Source organism: Muscardinus avellanarius (assembly GCF_963383645.1).
Source record: "Muscardinus avellanarius genome assembly, chromosome: 3".
In the NCBI taxonomy this organism is placed as follows: Eukaryota; Metazoa; Chordata; class Mammalia; order Rodentia; family Gliridae; genus Muscardinus; species Muscardinus avellanarius.
In genome coordinates, this window is record NC_137788.1 from 139,335,087 (window position 1) to 139,349,740 (window position 14,654).

Genomic DNA, 14,654 nt, shown 5'->3' on the forward strand with positions numbered 1-14,654 from the left:
GCCATTTTTTTACTTTGAAATAGTCTCACAAAGCTGCTGGGCTCACTTCAAACCTGTGATCTTCCTGTCTGTCTCCCAAGTACTGGGATTAGAGGCGTGTGCCACCACACCCGGCTTAATTTTGAAACAGGATCCTGCTAGGGTGCAGAGACTGGCATTGAACCTGCAATCCTCCTGTTTCAACCTCCCTAGTATTGGGATTATAGGTGTGTACCGCCCCATTGGGTTCCACATGTGCTTTAAGCTTTGTAGGCTATATGTTTGGAGAAAAGAATCTAACTCTAAAAACAAAGCACAAACTTAAAACTCACTGAGGTAACAGAACTAAACTATATATACAGTGACATATAAAACTTATCACTACACTACTGTGTTACATGAGAATTATACTAATCAAACTCTCAAACAAGGACAGCATGACAAACAAATGTAATTTATTGAGACTCTAATTTTAGCCAGTGGTTTAAATCATCTGTTTTTGCAAGTAGTTAATAAAACAGTGCTGAGCTTTTGAGGAAATGTAAAGTCAGTATCAGGAAACATAGATCCGATTATTAAATCTAAATAGTTCCTAAACTTTTAACTGTCAATCACACACATTAAACCACAGGTTCTTGCTGGGTATGCTTATGTACATTTGTAATCCCAGTACTTGGAAGGCTAAGACAGGAGGATCATAGGTTCGAAGACAGCCTCAGCAAGTAGTGAGACTCTCATCAACTTAGTAAGACTTTGTTTCAAAATAAAATAGGGCTAGGATGTAGCTGGGAGTAAGAATGCCCCTGGGCTCAATCCCCCAGTACTACTAAAAAATAAATAAAAATAAATAGGACTGGGGGCATAGCTTGGAGGTAGAATGCCTCTGGGTTCAATTCCCAGTACCAAAAATAAATCAATAAATCATAGGTTCTCAAACTTATTTGGCATAACAGCCCCTTTTTAGGAAGAAAAAAAATCAGAACTCCTCTGGAAATTTACCTTCTTTAAGCAAATAAAGAGAAAGATGCAGTGACAAATATGCATTTTTTATGTATCTATATTTCATTCCAGCACACCCCAGGGGGTGGTACTGCCCACTTTGGGGGCCTATATGCACTAAATAAACAGCAGAAAAGATATTGCCAGAAATAGGATATAAATGCACATATAGAGAAACTCTTCCTCCACAGTGGTAAGGTGCTGAAGTGACCACAATCCCCAAGAGGCAATACTGGACCAATCACCAAGCCAGTTAAGTTATTTCGTAGTGCAAGATTCTAATGCAAAAAACTAGGTCTCGCTGGGTGTGGTAGCATGTGCCTGTAATCCCAGTACTTGGAAAGCTGAGTGAGTCATGGCCAGCCTCAGTTACTTAGTGAGGCCTTCTGCAATTTAGTGAGACCTTGTTTCAAAATAAAGAATAAAAAATTGGACTGGGGGTGTAGCTCAGTAGAACACCCTGGGTTTAATCCCCAATTCTGCCACAAAAAACCAAAAAAAACAAAACAAAACAAAAAACAGGTCTTTCTGCTTCAAGCATAACAGAATAATAGAAAGGGAAGAGTAGACTATGGGATGTGGGACCTGGTATAACTCACCTGTGCAGAACTCCTTGCCCACATTGTGGGGCACTGTGATTCGTCGGTAGACAATGGGCTCAGACTCCAGGATGTTCTCATCGTGGCGGTACCGAGCAGGTCTTTCATTTGGGATGCCCCGGGATCGGGTACCACTTCTCCTCTCATAGGTATCAATCTCCTCAAACACAGCTGCCTTGTCAAAAAGGGCCAGATTCCCTTCAAAATCAAAATCTGTGTCTGGAATCTCTTCAATATCATCCCCAAAGCACTCGTCATCTTTATTCTTCATTTGGCCATTCTTGATACCACTTTTCTTTGGTGTTGCCTGATTTGGATGCCTGCTGCTAGATGACCCTGTAGAAAAAACAGGGACTAATGTGAGTGTGCCCACAGGAAGTGCTCAATAGAAGTAGAAAATATAGCCGGGCGTGGTGGCGCACGCTTGTAATCCCTGTGCTTGGGAGACGGAGACAGGAGGATCGCGCAGGTTCGAAGCCAGCCTTGCTGGCTTAAGAAACCCTGTTTCCAAATAAAATATAAAATAGGTCTGGGAGTGTAGCCCGGAGGTAGAAGGGTTCCATCCACAGTACTACCAAAAAAAAAAAAAAGAAGTAGAAATATAGTACACTAGTCCTTTGTGACGAATGTTATAGGAATCAAAGGGAAAGATAAGCTCTTTTTTTTTTTTTTTGGTGGTACTGGGGTTCCTGGAAGCCCTTCTACCTCCGGGCTACACTCCCAGACCTATTTTTACATTTTTTTAAATTTGGAAACAGGGTCTCCTAAACCAGCGCGCGCGGCTGGCTTCGAACCTGCGCGATCCTCCTGTTTCTGCCTCCCAAGCGCGGGGATTACAAGCGTGCGCCACCACGCCCGGCAAGATAAGCTATTTCTAAATCTGTTAAGCAACACAAACTTCCACATCCTTCATGTGGAATTATAAATTTCAAATATTATCCAAATAACTAGTTAATGAATAAGAATGAACAGTACTCCTGGGAAATCTTAACTTGTTCTGTTCTTCATTGGAAACTGGCAATGACAGAAGCTTTTTTGACAACTTAGTATCAGAAAAGATGTGGAAGAAGAGCAGCAGCCTCTTCCCACAGGCCAAGGTGGCCTGAGTATGAATGTCCTGCAGTCACTTAGGAGAAAAATGCCTCTGCATTAAAAGAAAACCACGTCCTCATTACACGAGGCCCAGAGAAAGACTATTCAACTGGCTTGTGTTTTAACTTACCCAGCAAGCAACATTCTGATTTTTTAATATACTCTCAGGCTACCTGGTTTAGACAACAGATTCCAGATCTTGAGTCACATCACTCTAAACTGGTGTTCTGACTTCCAAGCCTGTCTTTAGAGTTTTGGTGAAGTTCTTTTCTCAAGTCTCCATCTCTTCTAGGTCAGCAGTTTTGAAGCATCAAACATGGCAAGGCCCATATTAAAGTGGCCCCGCAGAGGCTGCACAACGTGCACATCAACACTCGAGCAGCCAGCCACTCTCCACCGCTCAGACCAGTCAGCGGCGACGCTAGCCGCCGGAGCAGAGGGCCACAAAGTTCTCCACATCACCACTCCCCGAGAAACTGAATTAGGTTTATATTCTGATCCCCACCCAAGTACCCTGAGAGTGCAGACCAGATAGCCTCTGAGCCAAATTGAACTTTTATCAAATAAACAGAGACTGAACACAACGACTGAAAACAACTCAAGCAGCAGTTAGAATGATCAAGAACAACGCCCCTCACAAATTCTGTCCCAACTACACTACAATAATCCATCTGATAGCAACCCTCTACAGTGGGCCAAGAGTCAGAAAACATATGATCTAGATGCAGTTGTCATTAAAATGTTATATAATCTTATACCCATCACCAACTTCTTAGGGTCTCTTTCCTTATAAAATATTAACTTGTGCCAGACATTGTGGCGCACGCTTGTAATCCCCGCGCTTGGGAGGCGGAGACAGGAGGATCGCGCAGGTTCGAAGCCAGCCACGCTGGCTTAAGAGACCCGGTTTCCAAATAAAAAAGTATAAAATAGGTCTGGGAGTGTAACCCGAGGTAGAAGGGTTTCCAGGAACCCCAGTACCACCAAAAAAAAAAAAAAGAACAAAAAAAACTTGTGATCTCCAGCAGGGTTTCTAGGCAGTCAGTATATATTTGCTTGACAAACTAATCAACATCAGCAAAACCTACTATTAATCTGAAAAGTGTGTACTATAAAATATAACTCATGGTTAAGTCTTACTAATGTCAAGGACTGGTATAGAAAAGGCTGTGTGGGCAGTAAAGATGTGATGTAAACCTCTGGGGGAAAAGCACAAAATTTCGGCCTAAATTATGAGGAAGATGAAGAGTGGTAGAGACACCATCAACAGCTCAGATTATGAACCACTATGAAATTAGTCAAGTTTGAGTTAAGCTCCATTTTTAGTCATTTGCCAAAGCATTTAATGAGAGCATGCTATATGGCACAGTATATGCTGAAAACGCAGTGTATAACCAAAACATGTTGCTCAGAGGGAGGAGAAATGAAAATTGTGGAAATATATGTGAGTCATATAAGTTTAACAGGCTCTATTTTTTAAATTAATTATGACTTTGTAGCTCAGCTAGTAGGCAGGGTGTGTGTGTATATATGTAGTTTTTTTTTTTAATACTGGAGACTGAACCCAGAGACATTCTATATCCGTGCTACACCCCCAGCCTGATATTTTATTCTTTACTTTGAAAGAGTCTAAGTTGCAGAGGGCCTCACTAAGTAGCTGAGGTTGGCCACAAACCTGTGATCCTCCAGTCTCAGCCTCCCGAGTACTAGGATTACAAGCTTGTACCACCACGCCCAACTGAAAGGAACTATTTTTGCAGTAATATTTTAGTAATGGTTCAAAATATTTTTATTATGAAATTTATAGAGAGTAATTACCCATGTCATTGGTCTTTAATTTTATGTGTGTGTGTGGGGTACTGAGGGTGGAACCCAGGGGCTTTTCTACCTCCAGGCTATACTTCCAGACCTATTTTATACTTTATTTGGAAACAGGGTCTCATTAAGTTGCTGAGAGCCTCACTAAGTAGCTGAGGCTGGCTTCAAACCTATGCAATCCTCTTGTCTCAACCTCCCAAGCGCAGGGATTACAAGTGTACACCACCATGCCCAGCCTTGTTTTTAATTTTTCTTTATTTAAATACTGGGCCTCTGTGTTGCCCAGGCTGGCCTTGAACTCCTGAACTCAAGTGATCCTCCTTAGCCTCAGCCTTTTGAGTAGCTGGTACTATAGGCACTCAGGATCTCCCACAAAAAAAATAAAATACTTAGGAATAAATTTGACCAAGGAGGTAAAAGATCTCTACAAAGAAAATTATAAAACACTGAAAGAAGAAATCAAAGAAGATCTTAGAAGATGGAAGGATCTTCCATGTTCATGGATTGGCAGAATAAATATCATTAAAATGGCCATCCTTCCAAAAGTGATCTACAGATTTAACACAATGCCCATTAAACTACCAAGATCATTTCTCACAGACATAGAAAAATCAGTCCTTAAATTTATCTGGAATAACAAAAAGCCCAGAATAGCCAAGGTAGTTCTTAGCAACAAAAACCATGCTGGAGGAATCACAATACCTGACTTTAAACTACACTACAAAGCCACTGTAATAAAAACAGCATGGTACTGGCAAAAAAACAGATACATAGACCAATGGAGTAGAATAGAAGAACCAGAAACAAGTCCACACACTTTCAGCCAATTGATTTTTGACAAAGGGGCCAAAAACATAGACTGGAAAAAAGATAGCCTCTTCAACAAATGGTGTTGGCAAAACTGGTTAACCATATGCAGAAAATTGGAAATTAATCCCACTTTCTCACCCTGCACAAAAGTCAACTCAATATGGATCAAAGACTTGGAAATCAAACCAGAGACGTTGAAGCTCCATGAAGAGGGCATAGGTCCAACACTGCAACACATAGGCACAGATAAACACTTTCTCAACAAGACCCCAAAGGCACAACAAATTAAAAATTGAATCAATACATGGAATTGCATGAAACTGAAGAGCTTCTGTTCAGCAAAGGAAAATGTCAAGAACTTCAATCGAGAGCCAACAGAATGGGAGAAGATTTTTGCCACCTACCCCTCCGATAGAGGACTAATCTAGAATATACAGAGAACTCAAGAAACTCAACACTAAGAAAACAAAGCATCCAATAACAAAATGGCCAAGTGAACTAAATACACTTCACAAAAGAAGAAATTCAAATGGCCAATAAATGCATGAAAAAATGCTCAACATCACTGGCAATCAGAGAGATGCAAATCAAAACTATCCTGAGATTTCACCTAACTCCAACTAGAATGGCAATCATTCAAAACACAAACAACAATAGATGCTGGCAAGGATGTGGAGAAGTGGAAAACCTAAGACATTGTTGGTGGGACTGCAAATTAGTGCAACCACTTTGGAAAACAGTATGGAGAATCCTCAGAAGAATGGGAACAAATCTACCATTTGATCCAGCAATACCACTGTTGGGTATCTACCCAAAAGAAAAGAAACCAAACTACCAAACTAATACGTGTGTATCTATGTTCATAGCTGTCCAATTCACCATAGCCAAACTATGGAACCAGCCAAGATGCCCATCAACAGATGAATGGATTACAAAACTGGGATATGTACACAATGGAATTTTACTCAGCCATAAAAAAAACTCAGTTACATTATTTTCAGGGAAATGGATGGAACTGGAGGACATTATGCTAAGTGAGATTAGTCAGTCACAAAAAATAAGAAAGCAGATGCTTTCCCTAATATGTGAGAGTTAGGGAGAAATGGGTCATAGGAGGAACTCTAGATGAAAAAGGAAATCCTATGGAGGAGCAAACAAGACAACCTAAAGGAGGAGAAAGGAGGGGGGAAGAGGAAAATCTCTAAAACACACAATGTACTTAAACATATCGAAGTCAACCACTAAGCCTAGCAAGGGAAGGAGGGACGGGGAGGGAATGGGGTGGAAATTGGGTAGGGGTTAAATCAGTGATGTGTACGTGTCTGTACACACAAGTTTTTTACCCCAATATGATGTATGAATATTATGCACCAAAAAAAAAAAAAGGGTGCTAAGGGTGTAGCTCAGAGGTAGAATGCCACTGGGTTCAATCCCCACTACTGCAAAAAGAAAAAAAAAAAATGAGAGAATGAGACAAACAGATGCTACATCCAGCTAGTTATCACTCTGAGGACAAAGCAGACATGCAAAGAAGGGCTTGGAGCAGTAAAGCCCTGACTGTACTACACCTGCAGATGGCATCTCTGGACTCAACCGCAGCATAATTCTTTGTTATCTAAGTCACTGAGTTTTCTATTATTCACCAAGCACCTTGATAGTCTCCATTTGTACTTTTACATTTACCAAAAGCTTTCTCACAAAATCACTTAATTTGTATAATTTCTAAAGCATTAGAGAAGCAGGATAATAAGGTGGCTTTAATTATCTATGGTCAACTACTAGCTTAATGGAAGAAAGACACTAAAAATCTCAATTTGTCATTTTTCCAAATTTATGTCCCTGGCACAATCTTAGGCTTTGATATACACATTATCTGTTTCTAAACAACCTGATTAAAATGACAAATTCTACAAATGAGAAGCTGAATGTAGTGGCACACGGTTGTAATTCCAGCATTTGGGAGGCTGAGACGGGAGGACTGCGGTTCGCAGACAACCTCAGCTACTTAGTGAGGCCCTCCGCAACTTAGTGAGACCCTGTTTCAAAATAAAGAATAAAAAATAGAGCAGGGGATTTAGCTCGGAGGTTGAATGCCCCTGGGTTCCATCACCAGAACCCCCCCACATACACCTACAAATTAAGTACCCTGCTCCAAATATACATAGCTAATAAATGAATTAGGATTTGAACTTGATTGGATTCCAGAATTAGACACAATTTCTCTATATATGGAGTAGGGAAATCAGGTAGTTCTGATAGAGTAAATTTAAAAGAACCAGCAGAGAGGTTCATGTTCAGAAAAAGAGCGCACAAGCCGGGCGTGGTGGCGCACGCTTGTAATCCCCGCGCTTGGGAGGCGGAGACAGGAGGATCGCGCAGGTTCGAAGCCAGATGCGCGCGCTGGCTTAAGAGACCCTGTTTCCAAATAAAAATGTAAAAATAGGTCTGGGAGTGTAGCCCGGAGGTAAGAGCGCACAAGGTAAAAGCAAAAAAAATATTCATTATAGCACAACTCTAAAAGAAGGAATTCAAAGGCAACGTTTTTTATCCTGTTCTTATGCATAGGAGCATCTTCCTAATTCATAAGAGAAGTCCTTAAATTTCTTATGACTGCATAAATTACAAATTATATAGTATTGATATACAGTATATAGGTCATACCTACTGATGAACTTTTAAGCTATTTCTCATTTTTACTGTTACAGACTCAGCCCAAACACATTACCTTTAGTTACCACTGCTGAAAATCACTCCAACCTGAGTACTTATGACTCAGCACTTACCTTATACTACTTTGTTTTGTAGTCGATCTGTGTTCTTATTCTAACACCCTAAGGAGTTTATAAGTCAACAGAGGGCAAGAACCATGTCATTTATGCCTGTCACTCAGTAGTATACCGGGTCTATCATTAAGTACACAAATCTCTATTGAATTAAGAAATCAAAACAGCTCTATCAAACAAAGCAAACATCAACATAACAAACAAAAGTTTTCAGCCAGCTTGGTAGGGCATGCTTGTAATCCCAGTACCTGGGAGGCTGAAACAGGAGGATCACAGGTTTGCGGCCAAATTCAGCTACTTAATGAGGTCCTCCTCTCAACTTAATGAGAACCTGTTTCAAAATAAAGAAAAAAAATAGGGCTGAGGGTGTAACTCAGAGGTAGAATGCCCTAGTATTCTAGAATCTCTAGTATTGCAAAAAATAAAAAATTAGAATCTAAAAATTGGAATCTAAAAAGAGGTTATAAAAGGTCACAGCTAGGCGTGGTGGCACAAACATGTCGGGAGCTAAGAAAGAAGGATCGCAGATTCGATGCCAGCCACAGCAATTTAGTGAGAACCTGTTTAAATAAAAACAAAATAAAAAATGCTTCCCCTAATCAGCAATAACTAGGAGGAAAAAGGTAACAGGAAGAGGTCGAGTTATAGAAAGGGCCCTATAGCGAAGCAATTAAGGTGACCAATCAGAGGGTATGGGATAGGGGAGGATGGAGCCTCTTCAAAATTCAGGAGGTGTGTAAACAAATGTATCAAAGTTAATCAACAAACAAAGATGGGATCCAGGGAGGGGGAGGGAATGGGATGGGGAGTGGATGAGGGCTAACTGGATGATGTGTGCTTGTATATCCTCTCAAGTCTTGTATTCCAGTGTGACGTATGATTACAATGCCCCAATAAAAAAAAAAATTAGCCGGGCGTGGTGGCGCACGCTTGTAATCCCCGCGCTTGGGAGGCAGAGACAGGAGGATCGCGCAGGTTCGAAGCTAGCCCCGCGCCCTGGCTTAGGAGACCCTGTTTCCAAATAAAAATGCAAAAATAGGTCTGGGAGTGTAGCCCGGAGGTAGAAGGGCTTCCAGGAACCCCAGTACCAAAATAAATAAATAAATAAATAAATAAATAAATAAATAAATAAATATAAAAATAAAAAATAAAACAGCCGGGCATGGTGGCGCACGCTTGTAATCCTCGTGCTTGGGAGGCAGAGACAGGAGGATCGCGCAGGTTCGAAGCCAGCTGCACGCGCTGGCTTAGGAGACCCTGTTTCCAAATAAAAAATGTAAAAAAATAGGTCTGGGAGTGTAGCCCGGAGGTAGGAGGGCTTCCAGGAACCCCAGTACCACCAAAAAACAAAACAAAACAAAACAAAACAAAAAAAAGGCCTAAGGATGTAGTCCCAAGGTAGAATGTCTTCTGGGTTCAATCTCCAATACCACAAGGAGAAAGAAAAATACTAGGGAGGGAGAGGCACCTTGAGATTAATTAAGAGAAAGAAAGTGAGACATCAAAAATTATGCTAAAGCCGGGCGTGGTGGCGCACGCTTGTAATCCCCGCGCTTGGGAGGCAGAGACAGGAGGATCGCGCAGGTTCGAAGCCAGCCGTGCTGGCCTAAGAGACCCTGTTTCCAAATAAAAAAGTATAAAATAGGTCTGGGAGTGTAGCCTGGAGGTAGAAGGGTTTCCAGGAACTCCAGTACCACCATAAATAAATAAATAAATAAATAAATAAATAAATAAATAAATAAATAAATAATAGGGCAGCTTGGGGATTACAAGCGTGCGCCACCACGCCCGGCGAATTTAGCCATTGTTTAAAAAAAAAAAATTATACACCGGGCGTGGTGGCGCATGCTTGTAATCCCAGCATTCGGGAGGCTGAGACCTGGAGGATCGCGGTTCCCGGACAGCCTCAGCTACTTAGTGAGGCCCTCTGCAACTCAGTGAGACCCGGTTTCAAAATAAACAATAAAAAATAGGGCAGGGGTTGTAGCTCGGAGGTCTAATGCCCCTGGGTTCCATCCCCAGACCCGCAAAAAAAATAAAAAAATAAATAAAAAATAAAAAACTATGCTATGTTTGTTGTATGACACCAAGATGAAGTTATTGATGATAATACAAGAGGGAGTATGAGGCAAGGGTTTCAGAGGAGAATGTTCAGTCATGTCCACCAATGATGGATGAAGCTGGGCAATTCATCAATGAGCAAAGATAAGGTAAAAGAAGCAAAATGAGAAAACAATTCTCATTCAGATTAAATACCAGGCTCCTGAAACCAGGTGACAGATCAAGAATAAAGCTCAGAAGAAAAGATATAGACACTGCTAAAGAGGAGCCCACAGAGATACAGAAACAGAAAGAACCACAACTCCAAAGAGCCAAACACGGCAAGCAGTTCAGACTTCCCAAATGACATTGGTAAAGGGCCACTTACTCTGGTGATGATAATGCTGACTTTACAGATCATTAGTGGCTTCTCTAACAGTGTTTAAACACTAGACTAACACCAGTACAAAAACAACACATTTTGCTCAGTTAAAAAAAAAAATTTTTATAAATAGTACCTACTTCCGATCATGCCTCATGATGCAGAGCTACTGAAAAGCTAAGCAGAAAGACAAGGAAAACAAACAAGGCTGGCTATAAAACTCAGCATGCTGACAAAGGTGCTCCAACATAAAGACTAGCGTGGATGACGCCTTAAATCTGCCCTAATGATTCTGGGCACTGAGCACTACTTTTGGCTCTGCTATAGAACTCTACAAATATAACTTGCAACCAAATCCACAGCTATGTATTTAGAAGGTTCTAGGTCTGCTTGCTTTTGTTGTTGGTGTTTTTGGCCCTGCAGAACTGAACTCAGAGACATTCTACCTCTGAGCTACACTCCAGCCCAATTTTTTTTTTTTTTGGAAACAAGGTCTCACTGAGTTGTAGAGGGCCTAAGTTTCTGAGGCCGGCTTCAAATCTCTGATCCTCACATCTTGGCCTCCCAAGTACTGAGATTACAAGTGTGCACCACCACACCCAGCCCTTTCTTCCGTGATCCTTTAAATGCACGGTCTTCCACTCATTCCAGATCTATATACTAGGAACCAGCTATGTTCCAACACTGTCAGAAAAGCAGGGAGTAAGAGACATTTCCAAGAGGAAAAACTGACATCAGCAAGGTTCAAGGCTATAAAGTAAATGAAAAGAACCAAGACACTCAGTTGTCTTACTGTTTCCTTTCCCACACTAAAACTCTCTCAGTACTTGGCTTATTCATCCCAAAGGATCTGGCTCTGAATTAAGCAACCTGGTCTTTGGCCACTGGGTGAAACACTTCTCTTGGAAAAAATTAATAGTGGTTTCCATACTTCTTTACCTTTCAATTACAAGGGCCAAGTTTATGTTAAGACTGAAGGCCAGCCAATTTCCTATGCCATTTCTCTGCCACCCTTTAACAGAGAGGCCCTTTGGCAGGGAAACATCTTGTGACAAATCCACTGTTGTGAAACCATTGGTGACACAATTGATGTTTTTTTTTTTTGGTCACAAACATATTATAAAGCAAAACTTTGTCCTAACTTAGCATGCTAAAGGGTACCTGATGGTCAAACTATGAATTTTAATGCCAGACTCAATAGACTTTGTGAGAAGGTCTGAGAATCTGGGACCTTCTGGTTGATTGCCTTCTAAATTCTAGGACCTGGCTAAGCGTGGTGGCAATACTTGTAATCCCAGTACTTGGGAGGCTGAGACAGGAGGATCACAGATTCAAGGACAGCCTCAGCAAGTAGTGAGACTCTCATCAACCTAGTGAGACCCTGTTTCAAAATAAAAATTAAAGCCAGGCATGGTGGCGCACACTTGTAATCCCAGCATTTGGGAGGCTGAAACTGGAGGATCATGGTTCACAGACAGCCTCAGCTACTTAGTGAGGCCATCCGCAACTCAGTGAGACCCTGTTTCAAATTAAAAAATAAAAATAGGACAGGGGGTGTAGCTCAGAGGTTGAATGCCCCTGGGTTCCATCCCCAGACCCACAAATAAAAATAAATAAATAAATAAATAAATATAGGCCTGGGGGTGTAGCTTAGAGGTAGAATGCCCGAGTTCAATCCCCAGCAAAAAATTAATTAATTCTAGGCCCTGAATTTTCAAATCTGTTAGATATATTAAGAACATTAAAAGAAAGCCGGGCATGGTGGTGCACCCTTGTAATCCCAGCATTCGGGAGGCTGAGACCAGAGGATTGCGGTTTGTGGACAGCCTCAGCCACTTAGTGAGGCCCTCCGCAACTTAATGAGACCCTGTTTCAGATTAAAGAATAAAATGTAGGGCAGGGGGTGTAGCTGAGACATTGAATGACCCTGGGTTCCATCCGCAGACCTGCAAAAAATAAATAAATAAAAATAAAAATTTCATTTAGAGCCGGGTGTGGTGGTATATGCTTGTAATCCTAGCATTTGGGAAGCTTAGACAAGAGGATTGCAAGTTTAAGACCAGCCTCAGCTACTTAGTGAGGCCTTTTGCAACTCAGTGAGACTCTGTTTCAAAATAAAGAATAAAAAATAGGACTGGGAGTATAGCTCGGGGATAGAATGCCCCTGGGTTCCATCCTTACTTAACACCACCCCCCCAAAAAAAAATCATTTAGGAGGTTGAGGAATAATCCCAAGATGGAATGCATAAGGTGACACTCTAACTATATTATAAACATATGAGCTAGGCATGATGGTGCATGCCTGTAATCCCAGTACTTGGGAGGCTGAGACAGGAGGTTAACTCTCAATAACCTAGAGACCCTGTTTTCAAATAATAAAATTGGTGTGAGGGTGTAGCTCAAAGGTAGAATGCCTCTGGATTCAATTCCAAGTACCACAAAAACAAAAGAGAACAAAAATAAACATATTAAACAAATCAATGAAGTGGGTGAGAAACCTAAGTAACCCTTACAATAAATGGTGCCTGGGCCGGGTGCACACTTGTAATCCCCACGCTTGGGAGGCTGAGACAGGAGATCGCACAGGTTTGAAGCCAGCCTCAGCTACTTAGTGAGGCTCTCAGCAACTTAGTGAGACCCTGTTTCCAAATGAAATATAAAATAGGTCTGAGAGTACAGCCCGGAGGTAGAAAGCCTCTGGGTTCCACCCCCAGTACCATACACACACAAAAGAAAGAAATGAAGTATTTAGGGTTAAAAAAAAATCCCACAATATGCAGGGAGCATGTCAAAAGAATATGGGAGGTAGGTGTGTTGGCACATGACTATAATATCAGTATTTGGGAGGCTGAGACAAGAGGAACACAGGTTCCACCCCTAACCTCAGAAAAGAAGCAACCTAGCAAGACCCTCTTTCAAAACAAAATATAAAAAAGGGCTAGGGGTGTAGCTTGGAGATAGAATGCCCCGCACGCGTGCACACAAGCACGCATGCACAAAAGGATTACGGGTACATCTCAGAGGTAGAATGCCCCTGGGTTCAATCTCTAATACCAAGAACAAACAAAAAAAGCCAGGTGTGGTGGTACATGCCTTTAATCCCAGTACTTGGGAGACTGAGAGTGGAGGATAACAGGTTTGAGGCCAGATTTGGTAATCTGGCAAGACCTCAGCAAATTGGCCCGATTCTGTTTCAAAATAAAAAAGGGGTAGGGGGAAAGCTCAGAGATAAATATTCCTGAGTTTAATTCTTAGTACAAAAAAAAAAAGAAAAAAGAAAAAAGAAAAAGAAAAAAGGACATGGGAGCCAGGAGCAGTGGCATGCACCTGTAATCCCAGCTACTGGGGAGGCTGAGGCAGGAGGACTTCAAGTTTCAGGCCAGCCTAGGCAACTCATTGAGAACCTATCTCAAAATAAAAAGTAAAAAAAAGCTGAGAATATAGCTCAGTGGTAGAGTACTTGCCTATTAAGTCCCTGGGTTCAATCTCCAGCGTACTGCAATGAAAGACACAGACAGACGGCCTGAAATACTTTATTTTTAAAACTTCCATCGTTTTTTCACTTCCATCATTTCCAAAACTTAAAATGTTAAGTCTCTCATGCAGGGGCCACATCACACACTAGAATCACACAGCACACTAAAACCTCCCTTCAATGCCACAGAGACTACAGACAAAGGCAACAAGAAACATCTGAAATTTTCTGTAATCAACTCCCTGCATGGGGGTTCCAGGGAGACCTAGCTCACTTTAAATTCTGCCTTCTAGCTGGGCGTGGTGGCTCATGCTTGTAATCCCAGCACTTGGGAGGCTGAGATGGGAGGACTGCATAGATTTGAAGCCAGCCTCAGCTACTTAGTGAGGCTGTCAGCAACTTAGTGAGACCCTGTTTCCAAATAAAGTATAAAATAGGTCTGGGAGTATAGCACAGAGGTAGAAAAAGCCACTGGGTTCCATCCTCAGTACCACACACAAAAAAAAAATCTGTCCTCTAAAGCTAGGCATGATGGCATGATGGTACATATCTGTAATTCCAGTACTTGGTAGGCTAAGATAGGAGGATTGAAGGTTCAAGACAGCCTCAGAAAGTAATGAGACTCTCATCAAGTTAGTGAGACCCTACTTCTAAATAAAAATAAAATAGGGCTGGGG

General features: G+C 41.5%; 1 protein-coding gene across 1 annotated transcript in view; it reads right to left on the bottom strand.

Annotated features, from left to right (window-relative positions):
- EDC3 (enhancer of mRNA decapping 3) overlaps positions 1-14,654 on the bottom strand; it is a gene marked incomplete at both ends in the record, with an annotated part of 28,691 nt that overhangs the window by 11,829 nt on the left and 2,208 nt on the right. The window contains one exon of the mRNA XM_080690870.1: positions 1,578-1,913. Within this exon, the coding sequence (XP_080546996.1) occupies positions 1,578-1,913 (336 nt within the window). The remainder of the gene's footprint in view (positions 1-1,577; positions 1,914-14,654) is intronic.